The sequence below is a fragment of the Podarcis cretensis genome, assembly GCF_951804945.1.
Source record: "Podarcis cretensis genome assembly, chromosome: 15".
Classification (NCBI taxonomy): Eukaryota; Metazoa; Chordata; class Lepidosauria; order Squamata; family Lacertidae; genus Podarcis; species Podarcis cretensis.
The window spans coordinates 29,493,545-29,520,529 of NC_137185.1; the positions used below are offsets into that span (position 1 = coordinate 29,493,545).

The window sequence follows — 26,985 nt, forward strand, 5'->3', positions numbered from 1 at the left end:
TTGTGGTTCCAATTCCATTTAATAAGTTAAAAGTCCAGCCCATCACACAGCAGTGGAACTTTCCAACATATACAAAGGTGCAGAATTTCACAATCATCCTTAAATATATTTTTTTTCTAGTCCTTTAAATATCTACACAGTTCCTATTTCTTTTAATCTAAACAATCTGGGGGTTACAACAATCCACCCACAGAGAAGGCCTCAGGTACAGAGGAGCCCATGTGTTTGGGGAGCAGGGGCATGTGAGCTTGGGCTCCATTTTGGGGGGTTTGGTCCAGCACCTGCACAAAGGTGAACAAAGGCTTCACAGCCTAGAGGGCAGTGACGGCTAAGCAGTAAAGAATGGTGGTCGGCTGGGGTCAGAGTGGGGAGACAAAGCAGCTCAGCTTCCCATCAAAACCTACCTCGTGGAGCTCCTCACTGCCACCCCAAAACATGACTGAAAAAGCATTCAGAGATTTCTCCACCCCCTGCCTAGTTACTGCCCCTTCCTGCCTCAGGTGGGCAGCCATTACCTGCCCTTGAGTTCACAGCCTGCTCTCCTTCCTAGTAAAATGGCAAGGATGAAATGAGAAACTCCTGGTGCCCAGGGAGAAAGGAAACCGAATGTAGATGGACAAGGGGTGAGGAGAGAAGGCGAAGGGACCCAGCTTGTTCTAACCTAAGTAATGTTCAAGGCGTTCTGCCTTCGACTTCCTGCTGGTGCCTGGCAGTGAGACATTAACATTTCCTCTCCCTCTTCCCTATGCCACCAGCCAAGTTTGGTTTTCCTAACTCCAGGTGGAAATTGGACTCAGAGGTTAGGGTGGGAGGGAAGGTGATAAAAGACAAGGCCACAAATTGTTGCATTCAAAAGTTGACAAAAGCAAGCACTAGGGGAAAGTTCTTTTTTCCACAGGGAAAGACTGAAAGGGGAAGATGCCAGAACCTTAAATTACTATTTAGCCGCCCCCCCCCCCAAGACATTCATCGGAGTCTGTCACATTTCATTCCATTGGAATTTTTTATCACATAATGCCGTTCCCAAGGGGAGACCCTCGTGCCCATTTCTCAGCTTGATAAACCCTGAGCAGTGGAAAGGTTCTCCCTTACCCCACCTCGCCCCCATACAAGCTGTTGGCAGCCCAGCGAGTGCAAGTCTGAGCTACTCAAAATACACATCCACACTGTGCTGTGCTCAGCCTGGGCTTTTTAATTCTTTGATGGTCACTGGCTTTGAGATTCCTTCATTACCTGTATCCAGCGATCTCTATGTTTAATTTCCTCATCAAGCATATATACACTGACCATCCTGAACCATCAGCAGCCTTTTAAAAGCAAAAAAGACCTGGGCTAAGGTGCCATGGCAATGAAGCCTCAACTCCTAGCATAAGGTGGAGCCAGGAACCTTCAGCTGCCTATCTCAAGAACAGGAAAAAACCATTTAAAAGCCTCTTAAGAGGAGATGAACCCAGAGAGACCCATACGCATCTGCAACCAGAAGACTTCCTCTGTCAGAATCCCTGACATCAATTTTTAAGTGCAAAAAATAAATCTGTCTGCATGCCCATCAAGTCTGTAGTGAAACCCTTGACTTTTTTATTTTTTTGCCAAGAACAATGCCTGGGTGCAGGCAATCCCTGCCAATCGTCCGGTTCAAGCATACCACCATTGTTGCGAATTTATGCAGCCCCAAGAAGCAAGCCAGAGTGGACGAGTAAGTAGGAGGTTTGTTTTTTTATGACTGTGATCCCATAATTTTTTTTAAGACTATGATCCCGATCTATAGCCCACTCAGAAATGCAAAAATGGCCAGAAGTGCAGAGAGTGGAAGAAACCCCTGAACACCTCTAAGGAATCCATGATTAGTGAACTGACAAATTAGGGAACACGGACAAAGTTGCAGTGTTCAAACTGGCTTAATTCAAGTGAAGGGGTTTCGCCCAGGAGGTAGGTAGGTAGGTATGTAGGTAAATGGGGGGGATTAGGTGTGGGGGGAGCAATGCACACAGCACAGCCTATCTTCACAGTTCAAATGGACTGGGGGAGGGGCTTCAACTTGCACTGCTGCCACCACCCTACCTCGGTCAACATGGGCAAGTGCAGCTATCAGTTTTCCCCGTGCACAAATGGCTTCCACAAGTATCTGCCTTCTCCGTTGCTGAAATAGCCTTACAGGAAGACGCCAGGTGGACATCCCCTGGATAAGAACCGCCACCCCTCCCCATTACTATTTTTTGTCCAATAAAGACCAATTCAAATAATACGTTAAAATGCGGTGGAGTCCCTGGTCCAAGGCTGAGACAGTCACTGTGCTGGCAGATTGAGATGGATAACTCGTTCCACATGTGAGCACTGTCACAGAACAGTCAAGTTGTTGCAGCCCTCCAGGTGTTGCTGGACTCCAGCTCCTGCCCTCCTGGATCATTTGCCATGCTGGCTGGGCCTGGTGGGAGTTGTAGTGCAACAACAGATTCCCCACTAGTGCTTTAGCAGGAAGGAAGTCTCTGGGGATAGGCAGCAGCTCAGGATCTCCCTTTCCACTGTGTTCCTTCAATACCAGGGCTGGGGAGCCCACCACCCACGACCCAGCTGGCTTCTGTGAGCTGCAGTACAGCAACAACTAGAGGCTGGCAGATTCACTATCCTGTCGAGCTGCCTTTGCTCCGCATTGCCAGAAGTCTCTCCAAAGCACACCCTCCAAGAGGATTTCTCCCCATAGTTTCGTCAAGCCCCAACACAGAATCCAGCCTCTTCAGCCTCTGTCACTTTGGACCACGATGGAGACAGAGACCCCAAAACTAAGAGGGATGGAGGGCTACCTCCAGCCTACAGTGGTGACAGAGGGGGGCTCCAGAGGGGACAAGGAAACCACAACTGCAGCACAGCAAGGGGTTGCCTAGGTATGCTTTGCACTGCAGAACAAGCCATGGTTTGCCAAAAGGCTGCAGCTGGCCTCGTGTAGGGGAAGACGATGGCAACTTCGTCTGGAGACACAAATTAGAGGAAAAATGAAAAATGGAGAGAGTGGACACCATGAAGCCAGAGGCTGCCAGCGGCCCGGTCATTGCTGGTCAAGCCTTACCTCTGCAGAACTCACGACAGGATTGCTTGGATTCATTAACCCCACTATGGCTGGGCTTCTCCAGCATCTTCCTTGGACTAAAATGCCCTGCAGTCTCTGCTTCCAAGAAAAATACATTTTGTCTCGGGTAAGTGTCTTCCGCAATTGTTGCAAAACCTGAGTATTGACTTTTTGGATGACCCAAGAGTTTGTTTCCTTAGTCCCCGCCCCCGCTCCCCACCCCTCATCTGTTTTCAGTAAGCTGCAGGGAGGGACCAGCCCAGCCTAAGCAGATCCCTCCCATCCCTCCCTCCCTCCTTCCCATCACACACACTGCCTGTCAGGATCTCTGGTCGCATCTGGCAGGATTTTACAAAAGGTGCTGCTCAACTTCACTCAGGTACACACAAGGCCTCATTTGGGGAGAGCTGCTTCAGCCCTCTGCCCTACTCAGAGTCAAGCACAAGTTTCTGCTGGAGTGACCTTTCTCCAGGCTCAAAGGGAGTTGGGAAGCCATTTCCTGCAGCACCGAGTTCTCTTCCATGCCCTGACGCAGGGCAGATCGGCAACGGTCCTTCCACGTAAGCTAATCCCAGTTTGTCAGAGAGAAGGTTCAAAACACAGAAAGAGCCACTTCTTTCTATAGAAGGCAGAGGCCTCTCCCTGCCCAAACACTGTGCAGGGTCCCCTTCTCATCTTCATAAAACACAGGCCAGGTAGGAGCCGGTGGCAGCAGATGCCTCTGTATTGGAGGACCACAACTGGGAGTTCCTACTATGGAGACCTCCATTGCCTCCATGGAAGAGGAAAGAAGCCACTGGATTGCTCAAGGAGGCTCATCCAGTTTGACATGTCCACACAAATCGGGCAAAGACCAGCAGCTTAGCCAGATAAGCTGACATCAATTGCTACCTCATCCCCTGTAACCATGTCTTAACACAGGCCCAGCACAGAGAGAGGGGTTCTTGTTAAGCCAACCACCAAAGTCTTCTCGTTCGCGCACTCCCAGGATTTCAAATTCAGGCTGAAGTTAGCGTGGGGGTCTGCATCCCCCGCCACGCCAAGACAGAGCACACAGATCAGCTACAAACAGGGCCATTGTGTGCCATTTGTTCCTCCGGGAGGCAGTGGCATTCACAGTAGCTACGTGGCAAAAGCTCCAAACATCAAACACCAACCATCCAGGTAGGCTCTGGAGGAGAGAGGAACTGGGCTGTGATGTAGATACGGAGTGGGAAAAGCTTCGACAAAAGGGGGCTCCTGGAGAACACTGTTTGACCACTGACGTCTCAGTGCTTGTCCATGGCCAATGTACTCCCGTTGGCCTTGGGTTTAGGCTTAGACTTGAAGGAAAAGCGCTTGATGAGGCGCCGAGAGAAGCTGCCAGATTTTTTCCTGCCAGAGGAGCTAGCACCGGCATTGGGCAAGTCATCATGAGACTGGCTGAGGCCGGCTTCCTTCTGCTTGTTCTTCCTCCGGAAGATGAGTTTGGTGCCGCTCCGAAGGAAGTTCACTGCAGCGGGAGAGAGAAACACGTGAACATCCAGGGGACTCTGCCACATCCCATGCCACCACCCTAGCTTCTCCGACGCCAAAGCAATGGGTTGAAGCTCTGCTGAGGTTCTGGGCACCCCCTGGGCACACACTCAGCCTCACCTTTGTGATCTTTCAAGCTCCTGGTCTCCAGAGCACCTGTCGAGCCTGTTTCGGATTCCACATCCTCCAACGAGGGCCTTTCGGAGATGTCCGAGCGCGTCGTCTCATCCAGCTCCCTTTGGGCAGAGTATGAGGCTTCCAGCTGCTGAGTGGCATCAGTGATGCTGTGCCCATATTCAGATATGCCAGTCGCAATGGAATCATCCTGGAGAGTGGCCTCCAGCGAAGCAGCGTAACCAAGGGAGAGAGCCATCTCGTCTTCAGCAATTGGTACCTGGGGTCAGGTTGGGTTGGTGAGTGAGAAGAACGATCCAACAGAAGCCAAAAGTAGTCACTGTCTCCCTGCCCCTACCCACTGATCAGAACCACCTCTTCCACCCACTTCATCATTCCTAAGAAAGGATGGCTGACTCCAAGCAAGTAGATAAGCAGTTACCTTGGAAACTCCTGAGATGATCAGTGTACTTCGCTTTGTCGGGGTCTTTTTGGCAGGTTTATTGGTCAAATCTGTCAGCTGCCTGATTGCCGTCTCGGCCACTGGGTCCAAGCCATTGGACACATGGCTGCTTCCTGGAGGAGACACAAACACACAGATATGCATGGATATAGAAGAGCTATTGTATTGATTTATGGGGCAAGTGAAAAAGGTGTGGAAGACCTCCCTTCTTTGCCACTCCTACTGTCTAGAGCAGGGGCTCCCAAACTTGGGTCCTCCAGCTGTTGTTGGACTACAAGTCCCATCATCCCTAACTAGCAGGATCAGTGGTCAGGGACGATGGGAATTGTAGTCTATGAGCAGCTGGAGACCCAAGTTTGGGAAACACTGGATTGGAGGTCAGTCAAAACTGACCGGAAAAGGTGTTGAAGTGCAGCCTGCTTTTAATATACAAAGTGAGACAGTTTCTGCACTCTGTATTCACCCCATCTTTCCTCCAAAGGAATTCAGGGTGGTGTATGGGGCTCTTGCTCCCTCCCTTTCTCCTACCCCAATTTTATCCCCTGAGCAATCCAAGTAGGTTAGGCAGAGGAGACGGTGACTGGCCCAAGGTGAGCTGCATGGCTGTGGGGGGATTTGAACCCTGGACTCCCAAGTGCAACACTCTCACAATTATGCTACACAGGCTTCTCAGTGGCTCTTCCTGGTCTCCTCCCAGACAGGAACAAAGCAAACCAGCAAGAAAATAGATGAGGAAGAGGACACGCTTTCCATGGGTTCATCTCCAGCTGGGCCCAAAGGACTCTTCAAGCATTCCCCTGGCACGAGGTGGGGCAGGGAAAGGGATGCCACGTGGCCTAAGCGAGGGGTCAGCAAACTTTTTTAGCAGGGGGCCAGTCCACTGTCCCTCAGACCTTGTGGGGGGCCAGACTATATGGGGGGGGGGGGAATGAACGAATTCCTATGCCCCACAAATAACACAGAGATGCATTTTAAATAAAAGCACACATTCTGCTCGTGTAAAAACACGCTGATTCCCAGACCGCCTGTGGGCCGGATTTAGAAGGCGATTGGGCTGGATCCGGCCCCCGGGCCTTAGTTTGCCTACCCATGGCCTAATCCTTGCAGCTCTTTGTAGTGTGATCGAGGACAAAAAAATGGCTCCCTGGTGACTTACGACTACTGCAGGGGGAAGAGCTGGGGCAGCCATTTTCTGGAAGCATCGTGGTCACTTTCTCTGTCACTTCCACCTTCGATGGAGACCTTGAGGGTGAATCTGGGCTCCAGAAGAAAAGGAGTGCAAAATCAGCAAACAAGGTCACAGGACCCAACAGATGCTTCACACACAAACAAACAAACAAACAAACAAACAAACAAACAAACAAACAAACACCCTTTCCAGGCTTTCTGACAATAGGCATGCAGTTCACTTGCTGCGGAGGTGAGAGACTCCCTGACCTGATAGAACTCAGTATCCAGTATCCTCAAAGCAGGCGTGCTGTTATACGCCAGAGTGGTACTGCTGCACAGGACCCAATATCCAAGGGAAGGCAGGGACCCAACAGCCCTGAAAGAAGCTGGCCATTTCCATTAGGAGAAATCCTTCCCTACCCACCATGTATGTTTTGCCTGAAAGCGCTGGATGAACTTTAAGCCAAGGCTCATGAGCGCTCTGCCCCAGAAATAGATATCCACACCAGGGACAAGTAAAAGCAGCAAGGAAGTCCTTCTGCTTCTCACAGCCCTTGCTGCCAAGTGCATCTCCTTTACAGATCAGTCACCAGCTACTTGCTGCATTTTTCCAGATCCTGGATAAGATGCTCTGTTTCCAGGCAGGTGTTACTCCCATCACTATGGCCCATTTGGCAAACAGGCTGGGTTCATAATAAATTTTTGGGGTCTCTTCAGAAACTGCAGGTCCCTCTTGGCTGCCTTTGCTGTTCCAGAGGAGCAGACAAAGCAGAACCACTGCACTTGTGAATGCATTCACACACACACACACACACACACACACACACACACACACACACAGACACACACACACACACACACACAGGTGTGCACACCCTAAAAGCAGGTCCCCTTACCAATCTTGCAGTCCATTTTGGGCCTGGACTGGATGGTGGTGACCGTGGTGACGATGGTCCCATCAGGCATGATGGTGCGGTCCATCTCAATCTTTTTGGTGGGGGTGATGCTAGTTCGCAGCGAAGAGGCCAGCTGAAGCTCTGGCAGTTCCTGATAGAGCAGCTGCCAAGAGAGCCAGATGCAAACCCTTCAGACAGACAGGTGGGGTCCCATAGACACACACTGGGGGTGGCACTCAGCTCAGCAGCTCCCCATCAGCAGAACCAGCTTCCCTCCAAGAGCAGGTGATCTTCTTGCCCCAGAACAGGAAGAGACCAGCACCCCAGAACCTGCCTGCTTTGCTCTTTCTGCAGCCAAATTGCCTGACATAAAGCTGGCCCAGCCTTGGGAGAGGGGTTTGCATGCAGAACAATAACAACAACAACATTTTTATTATTTATTATATTTATTGAATTTACCTGGAGGTCTCAGGGCGGTTCACATAAATTTATATTTATATGCCACCAAACTGACCCCCAGCCACTCTGAGTGGCTCCCAACAGAATACTAAAAACACAATGAAACATCAAACATGAAATAGGTTTCACCTGCAGCCTCTCCAGGCAGAGCTGAGAGAGACTCCCTGGCCCCAAACTCTGGAAATGCGCTGCCAGTTAGTGTAGGCAATATGAGCTAGATGGACCCAAGGGTCTGACTCAGGATGAGGCAGCTTCCAATTGATTCAGTTGGGAGAAAAGGTCTGTGGCAACATCAATGAAGAAGGCTGGCGCCTGTGGTTAATGGCTCTGAAGCAGGGGTGGGTGTGGACCTTCCAGTAAGTTACACTGGACCACTTCAGTCTCAGTCTCAGTCCCTCACTTCTCCCTCCCCAACATCTGCATACAGAATCTCAAACTGAAAGAGGGAAAGCCGCTGGTTATTCTACTCCAGAGATTCCTGCATGGAGTTCTTGCCCCTTCTGCCTGTCACTTCACACTTCACCTCCAGTGCAACGGCTGCTCCTGCAGGCAGCTTCCTGACAGCTCCGGGGGTCAGTGCGTACTGCTTCTGTCCCCGTGGCTCTTTGGAGGGGGAGTCCAGCGGGATAGTGGCAAATCCCAAGAGCACATCTGCAAGAGAGTAGCAACAAAGAGGGAATACAAGTGGAGATTCTACTTGGTTCCAGGTGCTGGCAGCAGCCCATGCTATGCCAGCTAACTTAAATCATAGAAACAGAGCATTGTAGAGTTCAAAGGGATCCCCAGCGGTCATCTAGTCCAACCCCCCAATCACTGATCCCTTCTTCCAAGTCAGTCTCCACCCTAGCTGCTCCCACTGCCCACTCATCAATATCCAGCCACCACTTCTCAGTATCCAGCCAGTCCCTGACACCTCATTTGAGAGCCGCCACCGGACCCAGCAGCCTTGGCCACCCACAGGTCACAGCAATCCTCAGCTCCATGGCTGGTCTCAGAAAATACTTACCTTCTCCAGAACTGCTGCTCCCAAGCACACTCAGCTTCAGCTCTCTGCTCCTCGGTCCAAGCTCCCTGTCCAGGCACAAGAAGAGGAAACGGGCATTCAGAGGTTTAGAACATTCTCCCTCTGCAAAACATGGGCTCCCTTTCCCATCCTCAAATTTGAGGTCCATGAGTAGTGCTCTCCAGAGTAAGAGGGGAAATGGAAGAGCACCATTTGGGGACAAAGATTAAGGCCTGCTCTGTCCCCTCTGGGTGGAGGTGCTGAAGGGAAAGCATTGAAGTGGTGCAGCAGGACACCCAAACCAAGGAAGCTGGCTGCAAACCAGAGATGGTGCTTCCTACTCCAGACAGCCCTTGGGTTCTGGCCAGCCAACACACCCTTCCCCAAACATGCAAAAGAACAAAAAGGCACTGCTCCTTACAGAACGAGCTTGTCTGCCCACTCCACTTCGGCTGCAGGGCTGGAGCTACTGGCTGGCACCAGCTTCGTCCTCTTCAGCTGCCGGGGGCTGTCCAGCTCTGCCACGCAGCACAGCTGTCCACTTCCTAAAAGGGGCACAGAACAATGCTGGGGTGATGCCATGCAGACATCTGATAAGCCCTGGGAGGGGCTGCCCAGAAAGAAGCAGCAATAGGGGCCACTCGCTGAGCATCAACATGCTGAGCAGGGATTTGTCTTCCCGCCCAACTCACCTGGATTCCCACCCACATCTTTGCACATCTTCAACACATGCATGGCAGACTGGAAAGGAAACCCCGACTCCTAAAGTCACCCATCCCCTGAAATCTGGCTCTCCATTTAGAGTCTTAACCCTTTGAGAAGCTCCAAGCAGGTGGCTATGTAGCGATGCTGCTTACAGAATCGCCTTAACCCCTTGGCAAGAGGCCTGCTTGGTTCTGCAGGTGAGAGGATGCAGCCAAAGTTGGGTCTTCACACCTAGCCCAAAGCTGGCCAGGATGCTCCATGCCATGCCTTCAAACACAGGTGCTCACTCTCACCCCGCAGAGCAGCCAAAGGCCTGAAACATCTCCTGTTCCTGTATCATACCTCGCGTCTCCTCAGAGCCCAAGTGCAGAGCTCGCAGATGCTGGAGAAGCAGCTTGGGCACCACTGGAGCAGCTGTGCTGGATGGGGACCCCTGGGGAAGTTTATTGCAGGACACCTGAGATAAACAAGGAAGGAAAGCACATGAGCAGGGAACCACTGACACATACAGTCCCAACTCTCTCCAGTCATGAATGGGGACCTGCAGAGGTGGTTGGACCACAATTCGCATAACTCTCAATCATTGGCTAGCCTGGCTAGGCTCGATGGGAGCTGGAGTTTCAAAACTCCCCCATCCTTGCTGTAAAACCAAATGGCTGACAATAATAATAATAATAATAATAATAATAATAATAATAATAATGCATTATTTATACCCCGCCCATCTGGCTGGGTTTACCCAGCCACTCTGGGCAGCTCCCAACAGAATATGAAAAGCACAATAAAACATCAAACATTAAAAACTTCCCTAAACAGGGCTGCCTTCAGATGTTTTCTAAAAGTCAGATACTTGTTTATTTCCTTGACATCTGATGGGAGGGCGTTCCACAGGGCGGGCACCACTACCAAGAAGACCCTCTGCCTGGTTCCCTGTAACCTCACTTCTCACAGGGAGGGAACCGCCAGAAGGCCCTTGGAGCTGGACTTCAGTGTCCGGGCTGAACAATGGGGGTGGAGATGCTCCTTCAGGTATACTGGGCCGAGGCCGATACCAAACTCCCCCACTCATACTGGGCTAGAAGGAAGAATCCCCTCACTCAACAGCAAAGAGGCAATTTCCTCCTGGTCCCAAGTGAGGCTGTCCATGAGCTTTCCCCTACCACTGCCTGCTTACCCAACCCTGCAATCACACAGCAATCCCATGTGGGAAAGACACACCAATGTGGGAAAGATCTTTACCGCATTGCTGCCAGCTACACAGGCCTTCAGATTCACCATCATGGCAGGCTGAGTGCTGACAACGGAGTCCTCAATCAGGTCCTTTATGGTGGACAGGTCCACTTTCCCGTCATTCTCCTGGATCACAAAAATAAGGTCAGAAAACAAGCCCAGAAGGTGGGAAAGACTGCATTTGTTGCAGAGAATGTCCCCCCTTTGCAGGAAGGTTAAAAAGCACCTGCAGCCAAAGGGAGGTGTCACACTCAAGACTTCCACTGACCCTAGGAAAGGAGCTTCTATCAAGTGTTCCATACACACGCGCACACACACACACACACACACACACACAGTGTGTGTGTGTGTAATTTTTTTTACTACATTTTCTGTTTTACAATTTAAAATACTAATTTAAACATCCTTAAAATATCAGTGACTCCCCTTCTCCTCTTTCCATGGTTCATTTTGCATATTTTAATCCTTGCATATTTTACTAAAACAAAACCATTCAGTATTCCACTGTTGTATCCATCAAAACTTATTTACACTGTTGAATTTATCTTAATGCTGCCAACGTTTTCAAGTGTACACATTTCCCCCATATATTCAATAAATGTTTTCCAATCTTCTCTAAAAGTATGTTCTTCTCTTATTCTATATGTTAAATCTGCAAGCTGCGCCCTCCACTGACCCCTGGAAAGGGGCTCCTATCAAGTGTTCCTATAGCACCAGCTGGGTGCCGGGAGTTGTAGAATACAAAGCTTTGATTTGAGCACCCCATGCAATGCAGGTCCTTTCAGGGGCATCCTGAGCAGGTTGCAGAAATGGCTCTGCTGAAAAGCAAGGCAAGTCTGGCAGCACTTTCCTATGCAAAGATGTCTCATGTTATGGAGAATCCACTTTTGCTCCCTCTGAATGTAGCATCGCGTTCGGCAAGCAAGCCCACATAGGTTTGCATGAAAGACAGGGACATATGTCCACCCTGCTGGAGCATGGAGGTGAGCCAGGACAAGCACAGTAGTGAGTTTGGTTCTATTACTGATGGCTTGAATCAGAGTAACAGATTTTCAGCACGCTGCATGTCTTCATTAGCTGACCAGCAGTAGTGGCTGGTAGGTGAAACCAACTATTTCTAGTTTTGTCCCCATCCTCCTCCCTTTTGAGCTCTGCAAGGGGCCAAGGAGGAGGAAGCTGACAGCCAATACTGATTGTTGTAAGGAAGAAGGCAGGCAAGTGGGGGCTGGCTGAAGGCAGACTGAAATGGGGAAGGCAGCCCCCCCCCCATTTGCCCTGATGGAAAAACATCCACTGCTTGTCACTGCTGAATATTTGTGTTAAGAGCAATACCGCTTTGCAAAGGGTCACCAATCAGCTTCAGCATAATCTGTACTTTTAACTTCCCTCTGACCTGGCTGGTTACAATTCTAGCCCCCATTACCACCGGCACCACTCCCCCATGTGTATATATATCACTGCAGTTTTTAGGAGAAGGCTCCAGGCACTGCATGAAGTGGGCTCTAGGTCCTTAAAACTTTCAGCATAATGAACTTGTTGATTTCGCCAAGTTGCTTTGCTGTTTCTGCTGCAACCTCACTAGCCTTGCACACACGGTAGCCAAATGAGGGGTGTGCCACTGAGCTTTCTCTAGCAGGAGGGAAGAATTTGAAAGCAGTCATGCATGTGGAATCAGGGCCAGTGGAGTCCTCTGGCTCCCCCTTGCAGAACAGGCGAGTGTGACCTTCCACCTGGCATTGCTCATCTGTTTGTTTGCTCACTTCACGTAGCTGGAGCCTTGGAACGACGGACACGTTCAGCTCTGGTCTGTCTTTGAATGCCCAGGATACCAGCAGCCCTTCATCTTGAATTTCCTCCAGATGGATCTCCAACTGGCCCAGGTAAAAAAAAAAAAAAAGTCTTATCGCCATCACCACCACCATTATCAGCACAAAGATATTTATACCCACCTATTTTGTATAATCTGTAGGCTGGCAATATTCATCTAAAACCACCCAAGTAAACAATATCGCAACCCAAGCTTTTATGCAAAATAGCCTTAAGCAAAATAGGCAGAGGCCGCCCAGGCACAAATCCTGCTAGCAGCAGCCTCTTCCCACAATAACTCAGAGGGTGGCCCAGGGCAAACTCCCTGGCAGGGGGCAATCACAGAGTGGTGGAGTGGGCAGGGGTGGGAAGGAGAGAAAGCCCCAGACCCGAGACCCACAGTTACCTGGGCCTGCAGCACAGCCAAGGTGACGTGATAGGTGTCCATGGAAACGGCAGCTGGAGACTGCTGAGTGACTGAGACAGGGAACTGCAGGGTGCTGGCAGAAAGGTGGCAACACAACATCTGGAAGGAGAGACGGGAAGGGAGAGATGGTCATTGTGCCCAGCTGGAGGGCCAGCCAGAAGGCAGGTGACAAAGAGCAGCAGGCAGGGAAGACAGTTCAGGGGAACATTCAGGGCTCCGTTGTTACCACTACACCCAGTCCCAGACACCTCCATTTGGGCACAACTAGGGTCAGCTGGTAGGGGAGAATGATTCAACTACCCTTATGTTTTTATATGTGCTGGAAGCCTCCCAGAGTGGCTGGGGAAACCCAGCCAGATGAGCCGGGTATAAATTTTATTATTATCATTATCATTATTAGGGAAGCTTTTAATGTTTAATCCATTACTGTATTTTAATATTTTGTTGGAAGCTGCCGAGAGTGGCTAGAGAAGCCCAGCCAGATGGGCGGGGTATAAATAACAAATAATAACAAATAACAAATAATAGCTGTGGGTTAAAGCCTCAGCGCCTAGGGCTTGCTGATCGAAAGGTCGGTGGTTCGAATCCCTGCGGCGGGGTGCGCTCCCGCTGCTCGGTCCCAGCGCCTGCCAACCTAGCAGTTCGAAAGCACCTCCGGGTGCAAGTAGATAAATAGGGACCGCTTACCAGCAGGAAGGTAAACGGCGTTTCCGTGTGCGGCTCTGGCTCTGGCCAGAGCAGCGATGTCACGCTGGCCACGTGACCCGGAAGTGTCTCCGGACAGCGCTGGCCCCTGGCCTCTTAAGTGAGATGGGCGCACAACCCCAGAGTCTGTCAAGACTGGCCCGTACGGGCAGGGGTACCTTTACCTTTACCTTTTTAATTATTTTCCCAACTACATCTCTCTCATTTTATACATAAACATAAACCCTGCACTCAAGCATGTGGCCTTGAAAGGCACACCTCTCCCACCCCCATTCCCCCTTGCATGTTATGGTGCAAAGTGGGGGACACTCATTCTCTCCACAGCAAATGTGTTTCTCCTCATGCCTGCTGACAATCATGGGTTCTCTTCTGATTTCCTGCCCAGATTCTGCCCTGGTCTTCCCCATGTCACGGCAGGAGCTTCCAGCCTCTGCTGCTGCGGCAATTAAACATTCATGCAAGCCCCACTGCCTAGATCCTGCACAGAACAGCTAACTCTTCTTTGATCGCCTGTTGGCCTCCACTTGTTTCTCGTGATGCTCCTTGGTATCTTTCCTTCCCTGTCGCTCTCACACCATCTCTCTCTAATCACTACTAACTTCTCCTTTCGGACCTTCCCTGACCGTTTCCTCCCTCACGGTCCCTGGGGGTAGGGCTCTTAAACATCACTAACCACAACTCAGCCCTGGACTCTAAAAGCCAAAACCAGAGCAGTGAAATGTGTGAAGGAGGGAGGAAAGTTGTGGAGGCAGTTCATTTGGCCATATACAGAGTGCACTCCCATAGCTCATGCCCACATGCCTCAAATTATGGGGTTTTCTGTGGCTCCATACTTTGTTTTTTATATATACACATTTTTATTGATTTTTTAACATATCAGTTCCAACAGTCATACAACATATCTTCTCATCTTATACAATGTTTTAGACTTCCGTCAACACCTCTGATGATTTTTCGTTCTTTATCACTTATTCTGCATTTCTTAATTTCTATATTGCATTTAATTATCCTTAACTAATAATTCTTTTCATAGTCTTCCTTGTAATATTTCAAATAATCCACCTTACAAAACTTGTTGCAGTCCTACTAGCGTAATCTGTTCATCACAATTACTTTTCAAATAGTTCATATATTTACTCCAGTCCTCTAAGAATCTCTGATCCCGCAGGTTTCGAATCCTTCCTGTTAATTCATCTAATTCTGCATAGTCCATCAACTTCATCCTCCATTCTTCTTTCTTCGGTAATTCTTCTTGCTCTGTGGCTCCATACTTTGAGGTAGTCATTGTGTTTGACCTTCTCCAAAATATTCCCTTCCCGATTCTCTGCCTCACAGCCCCACTGTCTATGGGGAATCCTTTTCAGACAGAGGGCCACACATTCCCTTCTAGGCAGCTGTTAAGGGCCACATGCCAGTGGTGGGTGGGGCCAGAAGAAAAGTGGGTGGAGCATGTTATTTTGACTTCCATACAGTAGGCTTGCTTCCACACATACTCAAACATACCCCTCTAACGTCCACCCAGACAAGCAACAGGCAAGCAACAATATCAAAGGGCACATTGCAGCATGGAAAAAAACTTTCAAGGATGACATGGAGCAGGATCTGTCAGGGGTGTGGCCTAGGAGAGTCCCAAGAGCCGGATAGAGAGGCCTGCAAGGGCCACATTCTACCCATGGTTTTGAGGTTTCCCCTCCCTGGTCTTGGTTGAATGTTAGACTGGTAGTTTTCAGCAGGTATGTTTTCATCTGACACTGAAAGTGTCAAGAGCATCTGTCAGGAGGTCCGTGTAGCTTCTGAGGCTGCCAAATCTTCCTCCTCAGACTAAACAAAGCTGGGCAGGCCCAGGGCAGAAGCCCCTTTAACCAACCACGATTTCAGGAGTGCAAATTAACACAGGAATCTGCAATCCAAAAACGGAGCCTGAACACTGCAAAGAATGGCAGGAAGAGGGCAGTGCAGCTGTCTGGATCAGGGCAGCTTTCCAGTGGTTTGGTTCTGAGCACTGAAGGCCAAGGTGAAGACGGCTAGCAAATTCCCATTGGCCTTCGCTGCTCCCCCCTGAACTAACATTGTGCTCCCCTCTAAAGGTGGTGGCAGGGAAAAGTAACAGCACAAGGAACAGAATGCGACAGCAGCAGCCTACCATACTGCGATCTGACTGGTCTGTGCACGTCACGTGGTCAATCTTGACAGCCGGTAGTTGCTGAGGACTCTCCTCAAACGTAATCTGGACTGAGCTCTGGGTCAAGAAGAAAAACGTGTTACTCCCCAGGCCGAGAAACCCCAACACAAATAGCTGAAAATGGGTGCATATCTACATAAGCAAGGCAAGCCTTGCCACACCAGCCATGGCACAGGGGATGGGCAGAGGCATTTCACAAGGCTCATGGACCACCGAGGAATCCCCTGCAAGCATCCAGATGTTACTGTCCTCCAGCTCCCATCAGTCCAAGGCAATGTGGCCAATGGCATTGTAGGAGTCCAGCAACATCTGGAAGGACACTGTTTCTCCACCTCTGGGCTTATGGACTCAGAATTGACTTTCAAGCCAGTTATTTCCAATTCTCAGTCCATAGAGAAGACCCTAGTAAGTAGGACCTCCCCACCGAGTTATAGTCCAAAGAAGCTTGAGAACCCCCAAAGGAAGCATCTAATAATAAGGCTTTGCATTTGTACTGTATGACTCTTCGAAATGTTCAAAGTGCTTCACATACATTATCTAGTTGGACTCTTTACAACAACACTGTAAGTTAAATCAGTATTATTGTCCCCCACCCACCCAGGCAGGTGCCAGGTGCATTTTGCGCCTGGCATGAGTCCAATTGCGACCACCTGGAGAACTCTGGATGCCAAGTTGACAACTGACATTTCCATCTGGCTGACCCTTCTAGCTTTCTTAAACAGCAAAGCAGAAGAGCTTATTTATTACATGTATATCCTACCTTTTCCACCAAGGAGTACATGGTTCATGCCATGCCCCCATCCCCAGTTAATCCCTCCAATGACCCCGTGAGGCAGGTTAAGAGGCTGTGCCTGGCTCAAGGTCACCCAGTGAGCTTCATGACTGAGCAGGGAATTGAACCCTGATCTCCCAGGTCCTAGTCCGACACTCTAACCACTACACCACCTATGGGGCAGCTCTATAAATCAAGTAGGTAAGTAAATATGGTGAAAACAAAATGTCACTTAGAGAAGGGTCTGAAATATTCTCCTTGAAGCTTGCATTTGTTTTATTCTAGATTGTTTTATTTGATGTTTTAATGTGTTGTAAACTGCTTTGAGATTTTTTTCCTTTAAAATATAAAGCAGTTTAGAAATTAAATGAATAATAATATATCACCACAAAAACACTCTGTTGTGGCATCCATAACCTAGGTTTAAGATGCCATTTGGCAATTCACTTATATATCTGATTTTCTAACACTGCTCTCCCCCCATAATTCAGTGGGGAAAAGGAGAAAACTTGACTTCACTGCAGAAGTGAGAATGAAACAGGAGAATTCCAGATTCAAGTGGTACTGGGGCAGAGGGAGGGAGGACCACACAGGCTGCAACCATAGTTTCTGGCAGGGGTTGTGTGCAGCTGAATAGAAACACAATGGGGAAATTTGGCAGGTGAAGCTTCCCCCAGATGTAATCAATCAGAAGTCTGTGCTATTTTGACCCGATAAGCACCATGCAGAAAACTAGATCAGGCAGCCCCGAATCAATAACTCCTCTAACAACAGCCCTGCAGTGGTTGCCTGTTTGGAAAGAGAAGAGATTGCTATGCCCTGCTGGGCAGTTCCTGGCAACAAGGCAAAAGCGAAGGCAGGAAAAAAAGAGTTCTGTGCTTCACAAGCAGCAGGGAGAGTTCCCAGTTTGCTGCAGTTCCTCCTCTCAAGGTATTATTTACTGTGCGCCCAGCAGCCAAGGAACTGCTGTGAAAGCAGCACTCCCCTCCATTCAAATCTCAGATCCGTAGGCTGGCCAAGGCAAGCAGGTTAAGCAAAGGCAGAGTTGCCATGGGAGCCGGGGGGGGGGGGAGCTGGCCCAGCAAGTGGCAGCACAGAGGCTGCCTCCGCACTCTGCAAGACCCTGGCAGTCACGTTGGACAGTCTCTGAGCAACTAGAGGCAAGGAGAGGCTGGCTGGCTGGCTGGCTGCTGCCCTCCAGTTTGTTGAAGTGCCCCTTTCTCTGGACGCTGGGATCCACTGAGGCAGATCCACTCACAGCCTTTCTCTGCTGCCACCAACTGGCTGGGACTCTCCCCAAACAGGCCTTGATCTCCAGGGAGAAATGCAAACATTGGTTGCTGGCAGTGAATTCCACTCTGCAAGAGGGCTTACTGTGGCAGCCCCAAGAAAGCAGCTTAGCCCAACCTGGAGCAAAACAGGTTTGGCTGGTCAGGTGCCATTGCCCTGCAGGGAGAGCAAGGGAAGGCCTCCCTGCCCCCAGTCAGAGGCACTCAGACCATCCTTGCCAGTCCAAACAGACGCTGCTGCAACCTTCCCCCTCCCTCTTCCCAGCCCATTGAAGCACACAGCAAGGAAAGGCAGCTCTTCCCTAGCTCTTGGGGTTGTTCAGCTCTCTTGTTGATCCAGCCACATCTCCACCAAGGCCTTCTGGACAATTCCTGGATCCAGAACAAACTCTTGGTCCTTAGTAAAGCTGCCTTATAATGAATCAGACCATTGGCCCATTTAGCTCAGTGCTGCCTACACAGACTGACAGCAGCTCTCCCGGGTTTCAGGCAGGGATTCCTTCCCAGCCTTACCTGGAAGTGCTACTGTACCAGAATGAAAACCCGGTGCTCTACCACTGAGCTATTCGGGCCTTTCAGACCATACTCCCTTCCCCATCAAACTTTCTGCAAGCATCTCCCAAGACATCCCGCTCATTCCGCCATTTGCTTCTAACAACTCCACCCATCTGGTGGCCCTAGAGCACCTCTATGTTCCTTCTAATCCTTCATCATGATCCACTTGTTCTATATGGCCTTTGGCACCATCCCTCAAGTCCTCTCCTCCCCTTCTGAAACCCAAGGTCATATAATTGGAGACACAACCTCCTATCCATGAGTTTCACTTCCACCTTGTCTTCAACCTTTAGCCTGCCCAGGTCCCTGCCCAGAGAGACTCCACAAAGCACCACAAACACTGAGAGCATAACAACCAACAACCCGGGCAGGTCTCCCTAGAGAGACACAGGTACACCTTCAGAGGATGCTTAGACATGCCCCACCCCCAAAAAATCAGTGCAAGGTTGTTGTGTGGATGCAGACTGAAGCATCCAACAGCATGTGTGCATCGGTTCTTCTGCTGGTTTGCAAAGGCCGAGATGCCTATAAGGCAAGCATCTCTTTTTCACAAGGTTTTGGCTTCCCTGGGATTAATCATCCCCCAACTAACAACAAAAAAGCCATTTATATTTATAGTATGCCACACTCTCTGGGAGAGACCAGCCTCACACTGGTCGCCTGATTCCTTGACAACCTTCTTCAGCATAACGTATTTATTTCTAATTTCCAAATGTCTTTCTGCATGGCTGCATCATTAAATATCAGGGTGGAAAACCATACAAATAATCACGAAAGTGACTGGCTAGTTAAAGAAAAAGAAAGAAAAAAATGTGAACAGCTGCACAGCATAATAAAGCCAAGAGGCGCATGGAAGTTAGCAGCATGAATGCCTGCTGAATCTCTGCTGGAAGCATGTTCCCAGCTCATGGGACAAGTGACACTAAATGCCTGACTTCTGATTGAGGCTGGTTGGATCTGTATACCACAGGGGACAACTATAACTGTGCTCCTGCAGATGATCAAGCAGTGATACAAGGGCTCAGATGGTCCTCAAGGTATGCTGGGCCCAAGCTGTTCAGGGCTCAAGAGCCTTGAACCTACCCAGGTAGCTCATGGGCAACCAGTAGAGATATATTAGCAGAGGCGTCACATGCTGTCAGCCACCTGCCCTCACCAGCAATCTAGTCACTAGCTGGAGTTTCCAGACACATTGCAGTAATCCAGTCTAACGCATGGACTACATTGCGTATCATGAGGCTTCCGCAGCTGTTTGCTTGTCTTGTGGAGTGGAGCCCATTGTGACCAACTTGGTGAATCCATGACTTTTTGTGTGAAGTGGGGGAAGGGGGTCTTGTGGCTCTTCTGTAAGCCAAGCAGGTATAAAACCCAGAGATCCATTCTAGAAGGGAAGCACCTTGGACAGCAGCCACCTCTAGCCTCCAGGTTTCTGAGGGCAGTAGCTCCAGGGCACCACTGCTCAACTGGCACAGAGGGCACAAGATCAATCGTGAGCCTCCATTCTCTCCAAACGGTGCCTCTTGTGCCAGCTCATAACTAGAAAAGGCCTAGAGATAGGTAGGTTTGGATTTGTTCCGAAAAAGGAAAGTCACGGAAACAGAAACTGGGTAAAGAGAAGGCTGCAGAGGATGGCAAGCATGCAGGCTATCGGGGTCTCTAAGCCACAAAGCCCCTAGGATGGAGGAAAAAGGAGCCCAATCCTGCCCTGCTCCAGTCAGCTCTGAGCACCATCAAATGACTCACACAAGTTCTCCGAATTGTCAAAATTCAGCAACATTCTGACAAGGGCAGTTAAACACTTTAAAGCTTGGAGATTGAAGTTAAGTCAAGCCCTTTTCATTGTGGCCAGTAGAGGTCTACTGTTAATCTTAAAGGTAAAGGTAAAGGTACCCCTGCCCGTACGGGCCAGTCTTGACAGACTCTGGGGTTGTGCGCCCATCTCACTTAAGAGGCCAGGGGCCAGCGCTGTCCAGAGACACTTCCGGGTCACGTGGCCAGCGTGACATCGCTGCTCTGGCCAGAGCCAGAGCCAGAGCCGCACACGGAAACGCCGTTTACCTTCCCGCTGGTAAGCGGTCCCTATTTATCTACTTGCACCCGGAGGTGCTTTCGAACTGCTAGGTTGGCAGGTGCTGGGACTGAGCAGCGGGAGCGCACCCCGCCGCAGGGATTCGAACCACCGACCTTTGGTCCTTATCATGTCCTCACAGCGACAGAGACATGCCACCATGTATGTTGCCAGCTCTATTTTATCTCACGTAAACTGGCTCAGTATAAGGCAGCTTCCAATCTGTCCATCATCTGCCCCAGTACTGTCTCTTTTGATTGGCAACAGCCCACTGGAGATGTCAAGAGCTGAACCTGGTCACCTGGTGAAGGCCAAGCAAGTGCTCTGCTACCACTGAGCAAGGCTCCTTCCCCAAAGGGCAGGAATAGTGATCCCTGGACTGCTCTAACAAGACAGAACAACACAGAAGGAGCAGAAGCCACCATCTAAAAGAAATGTGAGAATTTAACACAAGAGAAAGCAACCATAAGATGCAATCAGGGCTATTTCTCTAGAAAAAGAGGTGCTGAGCTCACCACAAACTTCCCCCTTGTTCTGTAAGAACGGCAATGGTGCTCACCTGAGAAGCGCCAGAGCTGAGCTCTGGCTGAAAAAAAGCCCTGGATGAAATAAAAATGCAACCTAGGAAATATACAGTTGGTTTCTGGTATGGTTTCATTAAAGCAAATAAAAACAAAAACTTGAACATGAAAAATTATGAGAATTCTAAACCCATTACAGTGGTACCTCAGGTTACATACGCTTCAGGTTACAGACTCTGCTAACCCAGAAATAGTGCTTCATGTTAAGCACTTTGCTTCAGGATGAGAACAGAAATCGTGTTCCAGTGGCGTGGCGGCAGGAGGAGGCCCCATTAGCTAAAGTGGTGCTTCAGGTTAAGAACAGTTTCAGGTTAAGTACGGACCTCCGGAATGAATTAAGCACTTAACCTGAGGTACCACTGTACTATTGGATTGATGTGCCTGGAAAGCACAGCAATATCAAGAGAACCAGCAAAATCTAGAACTCTTGAATACTCAGAATATTCAGGAAGGGACAGAAAGCCTGCAGAGTATGACCCAATATCTAGAAGTAAGGTTTCTTCTTTCATAAATTAACCCTAATCTGGTTGTGTAGGGTTCCCTGCATGCCTTCCAGAAATCCTGAGATGCATTGTCACCTGAGCAGGATGCTTGTGAACAACAAAGACTTCTATTTCATAAGTCCCAAGAATGTGATTCCCATCTGCTTGGGCAGCAATAATGCTTTAAGTCATTAAAATATGAGCAGGAAAGATGACAGAAGTTCGTTGAGTCAGCTGTCTGTGGTAAATCACTGGAAGATGTGAAGCCCGATGCCTCAGTCCCAAAATGAGGAACTTCACACTCCCAAATGCAAACAAAGCTTGGCCTCAAACAGAATGGGAATGGCTCTTGCTGTCTCCTTCCTGCACATGCTGGTGGAGAATTAGAGGGAAATGTTGAAGCAAAAGATGTAGAATATTAAATCTAGTGCACTGGTACTGTAAATGCAAAAAGGGAATGAGAGGTGGGGGGAAAGAGGAAGAGGAGTTCCACATACATACACATCTTTTCCACCCAGCACATTTTTAAGGATTTTCATTTTCATAAAACTAAAATTGTTAGCCGCCCTGAGCCCGGCTTCGGCTGGGGAGGGCAGGATATAAATAATTTATTTTTATTATTATTATTATTATTATTATTATTATTATTATCCAGTTCTCATTAGCTCTCTCTCCCCCCAATCATCCCAGGGTTTTTGTTTTTTCCATAAGATAGATTTCTGTATGGCTTCTCTACAATTCAAATTGCTAAGAGGGGAAAACTGTGACATCAGAAGGAGCTAAAAATAATCCTATCCAGAGGGGACCTGAGATCAGTTGCCTCCAAAAGAACATTTATCCCAGATTCCTCTTGGATTTTCAGAGGGAGAGAGAGAAGTTTTCATCACTGATTGCACAGAGAAGGATCCGGCCTTAAGCCCCTCCTTGCTCCCCAGATGAAAGATCATCATCATCATTGCAGTCATTGTGGATTAGGCAGGAGGGGGGGGTTAGAGAGAAAAAGCTTCTTATTAAGAGGCCAGAATGTTTTCAGTGGCAAATCACCAAAGCCCATCAGTACTCTGCTAAAACTGAATTTCACCTATGTTAAACGAGAGGGCTTGACTGGTAGTACAACTGATTACTCAACAGTGGACAATTCCTATTCCTAAACATGTCCTTTTTTTGTTTTAGCTTATTTTGTTCAGCTTATTTTGATGGTTTAAAATCATCCAGAGGACACAAAGGAGATAACTCGGACAAGCACAAAATGATCAAATACCAAAGGAAAGTAACCAGTCTAATTTAAAACCATGAAAAAAGCTGGCATTGAAGAACTCTCAGGAGCAGACTTTGGACAGCTTCTGGAGTAACAGAGTTCTGCAGGTGTTGAGAGTGCCCTGTGGTGCCCTTGCCATCTGGATCCAAGGCACCAATGATAGAGACACTCTCAGATAAGCAGAGATAACAGCAGCAGCAACATCAGCAGCTGTTTCTCAGGTATAGAGCACTGAGCTCCCATTTAAGCTCGCACCATCGTTCATCAGCCCTGTCATTGGGGAAATTTAAGCAACGCCAGCAGGATCCTAAGAGGCCTTGAGCAGAGCAGCCTCCTCTTTGAAAAGAAGCTCCACAAACAGGGTGGGTCCCTTCTGGAGACACCCCCCCCCCACGCTTCTGCCTGTCCTGAAAAGCTGGAGGAGTTGCACCACTATCCTGGAAACTGGTTGCCAGGCATTGAATATTCCAGCTGTGCCAAGAGAGCCCAAGCAGACATGCAGGGCAGGTTGTTGGGACCACAGAGGAAAGATGGAGCAAGCAACTGGACTTAGGATGCTCTTTAGCAAAATAAAAATAGGAATGCTTTGGTGTCTCACACTTGTCAGCTTCCTTACATAATATCTGTAATGAAAAATGACCCCAATACCTACATGAGGTTTGGTCACATGAAACCTGCTTGTTTTTGAGACCACAGAAGCACCTCACAAAGGGCAGGAAAGGCTCCTGGCCGGTTTCTCACGCTGATCAGCTGACAGCTTGCAAGCGTGATTAGGTTTCCGCCCTGCCGCTGCAAAGGTCATTACTGGTTGCTCTTTCAGTCTGGCTCCGGTTTAAAATTCAGATCTTGCGGAAACAGCCAGAGCTGCCATCTTTATTCTATTCCTTTTGCTTCTAACATTGCCTCCCACCCAGCGAGATAGTCATGCCTGCTCCCTTATCAATCTCCTCACTCTGGCTAGTTATGAGCAGATTTCTCAAGTAGGTGGGTGTGAACCTAATGCATATCCTGCGTTCTTCCAACAGGCTTCCAATAGGCTTCACCTAAGAGGATTTTTCTGCCTGGGAATCTGTCTAGTGCAGGAAACCATGCATATAAATCATAACATATTGATATTCTGTTGTATATAGCATAGAATTGTAGAGTTGGAAAAGACACTGAGGATCATCCAGTCCAACCCCCGCAATGCAGGAATATGCAGCTGTCCCATACAAGGATCGAACCTGCAACCTTGGCATTCTCAGCACCATGCTCTAACCAACTGAGCTATCCTGTGTGTCCAAGAAAGGCATTCATGGCTCCCAGCCTCTGTACAGGTAGCAAAACAGAGAAGCATCTGTGACGTGCTATGGAGCACAGCAAACAAATTGGAGTGGGTTCAGAGGACACCAAAAAAGATGGAATGGAAAGCAAGTTGTCCCCTGAGGAAAGCTTGAAGGAACAAGGTAGGTTTAGCTGGGAAAAGAGAAGACTGAAGAGGGGGAAGAATATGGGAGTACAGTACTCTTCTTGCAGGCAAGAGGCAAAGACTGGCGTTCTCTGCAGCTCCAAAAGGCAGGGCTAGACTGAATAACCTTACATTACAGGAGGGGAGATTTGGGCTGAAAACGAGGAGAACCCATTGGGCTGTAAGAGCAGCTTGGAGACAGAACCAGTGACCCGGACGGGTGGCTGGGCTCTCTCCTGCTGGAAGTACTTGAACAGAGGCCACCCAATGAGGTGGGAGCAGCAGCAGCTCTGGATTTCCAGCACTGAAGGAATGGTGCTGGACAAGGTGTCCCTCCCTAGTTCTAGGTACACAAAAGACTCCCAAGGAAGAGTCACCAACTCCCAGAGGTCACCATTACTCCAGTTTTAGAGATGGGGAATCACAAATACTGGTTGGTCCACATCTACTATGCAAGTTTATGATGAAGCTGCCCTGTGCTAGCTTAGACTCACTCTCACCATCAACATATTTGTAGCCACACCAAATAGGGCGACAGGAATGCAACAGTATCAGAAGACAGCTTGCATTTCCTTTAACAGGATGCTGCGTGCGATGGGTGCTGGGGCAGAAGAGACTCAGCAAGAGAGGGAAAACTCACACAGAAAGCCTTCGGTTGGGAAGGAGGAAGATCCAAGCGAAGACTGAAGCAGGAAGCCCTTCTAGATACAGGACCTTCACCCCAACACCACTACAGAGGAAGGTGCTTTCTGTCCATACACAACCAGGAAGGAGCATGCCTGCTGCCACTGCAGTTTTCCTCTGGATTTGGTATCATTTACTTTAAACAAGATGCAAGTGAAGGTTTCAGTTTGCGCTGGGAGGAGTCAGTCTGGCCTCAAAATGCCACTGGCCAGGCAGCCAGGAAAGTGGGGTGCCTTCCCATTGTGCTAATATGCCTTCTTAAAGAGCAGCTCCCCCCCCCCAAAAAAGGAAGATGAACCCAACTCCACCCTGTTATCAGTGCAATGCTCTTTAGTATAATTGCAGTCTTTGTATTTTGCCCTTGTTTGCAAACTTTTGCCACCCCAGAAGGAATTGCAGTGACCTTTGGCTGATGTAAGGAACCGCTTGATTATGTTGTTTACAGAAACACCAAGGAAGAGGGTTTGGTTCCAGGAGCCTGCCAGCTGGAGTCCCAGCACCTGCAAGACTGAGAAGCTCAGGAAGTTTGAGGCGCAGATCCCTGGAGCCGCCCCCACCCCAAGCAACCTCATGCAAGCGGATGGCACAAGCATCCCTTTCCTCCCCTACTTCTTTACTGGTGCCAGAGTCAAACTGGTTTACTCTCCAGGAAAAATCAGGGCTGACTTTCAATTTATTGCCATTTTTATTGGAATAACGCCCCCTCACATTTTTTTTTTTAAAAAAAGCTTTTCGAAATTAGAGGAGGGGGAGAATGCGCGAAACCTTTTATACACCAATCTGAAGGGAAGCAGCTTTGGGGGCTTTTAGGGTCCCCAAAAGGAGAAAGCAAGAAATAAAAACTTTCGGTTCCCCTCCCTCTCCGAAGGACAATACCACTTAGAGGCAAAGCGACCCTGCCCCGGTTGCTGCTGCTGCCCTAACCTCTGCGGGAAATTGGCCTGGCCCGGGTGGGTGGACAGCGCCGGCGAGGAACCTGCTGCTTTGCACAGGGCAAAATGCGGGGGCGGAAAGGGAGCTCTTGGCCAAGGCGAAGGCGGCGGCGACAGGGCAGCTCCATGGGCAGAAAGTGGAACCCGCACCGCTTTCGTCTTTGCTGCTGCATTTGACTCTCGGGCTGAACCAGCGGCAGGACTGGGGACCGATCTCTGAACACGTGCAGAGCGCCTCCCTCTGGGATCGGGTGCCACCTCGGGCAGGCTTCAGCCTGGGACGCCCCTTTCTCCGCGGGGTCCGGCGGTGCCGGGAAAGAGCAGGCAGTCGAGGAAGGCTGGCACGACGCCCAGGTGGCTCACCTGTCACCCTCTCGGTGTCACCCTCCGAGGGCGCTGCCCAGACGCACCGCTTGCCCCCCCCCACACCGGGACCCCCTGGAGGCGGGCAGCCAAGCGCCTGCCCCCGCAGCCTGGGGAGGGGTGAGGGTGCTGCTGCCGGGAGACCCGGTCCCCCCCCCCTCGCCCCGTCCCGCCCCCCGGCCTTGCTTACCCCGTGCCGGCGGGCCTGCTCGTTGAGGGCTCTCAGCCAGGCTCGCTGCCAATTCTCGCGGAAGGCTCGGAAGGCGAAGAGAGACGCCAGCAAGCCGCGGGCCCCCGCCGCCGCCGCCGCCGCCCCCTCGGAGCCGGCCGCTTCCCGGGCCGAGCCCAGGCGCCGCAGGGATGCCCAGAGGCCGGCGGCCGCCGCCGCAGCTCGGCCCCGCGACGGCAACGGCGCCTCCTTCTCCGGCCGGCGCCGTCCTCGCCACAAGCCGCGGGCGAACTGCAGGAGCCAGGCCGAGACCGTGAGCAGCGAGGCGGCGAAGAGCAGCACCAGCGCCGCCCAGCCCAAGCTCAGCCCCGGCTCCGGCTCCGGCTCCGGCTCCATGGCGGTGGCTCACGGGGCGTCGCGGCACATCGCGCTCCCTCTCGGGCAGGGGCGTCGAGGAAAGACAGCCGCTTCCTGCCTCCTTCCGCGCCGGCTTCGAGCTACAGGGGGAGGGCGCGCAGCGCTCTCCTTCCTTCCCGACCGTGCTGGGCGGAGCGCGCTGGAGCTGGAGACGAGCTGCCCTCGACGGCCAGTAGCGGCTTAGCTGGGCAGGGCCAAACGCTGCTGCTGCTGGGGGTGCTGCTGCTGC

The 26,985-nt window shown here is 50.1% G+C and overlaps 1 protein-coding gene across 1 annotated transcript; it reads right to left on the reverse strand.

The window, feature by feature from the left end:
- Positions 1-26,871, reverse strand: C2CD2L (C2CD2 like). Its single transcript, XM_079956052.1, has 14 exons — positions 26,361-26,871; positions 15,701-15,796; positions 12,832-12,951; positions 12,380-12,490; positions 10,629-10,745; positions 9,732-9,846; positions 9,106-9,229; positions 8,688-8,752; positions 8,205-8,332; positions 7,223-7,385; positions 6,313-6,411; positions 5,136-5,269; positions 4,700-4,973; positions 1-4,556 (listed from the first exon to the last, which is right to left on the reverse strand). Exons 1-14 carry the CDS (start codon positions 26,733-26,735, stop codon positions 4,333-4,335), a joined length of 2,145 nt encoding a protein of 714 aa, XP_079812178.1. The 5' UTR covers positions 26,736-26,871; the 3' UTR covers positions 1-4,332.
- Between the last annotated feature and the right edge of the window lie 114 nt (positions 26,872-26,985).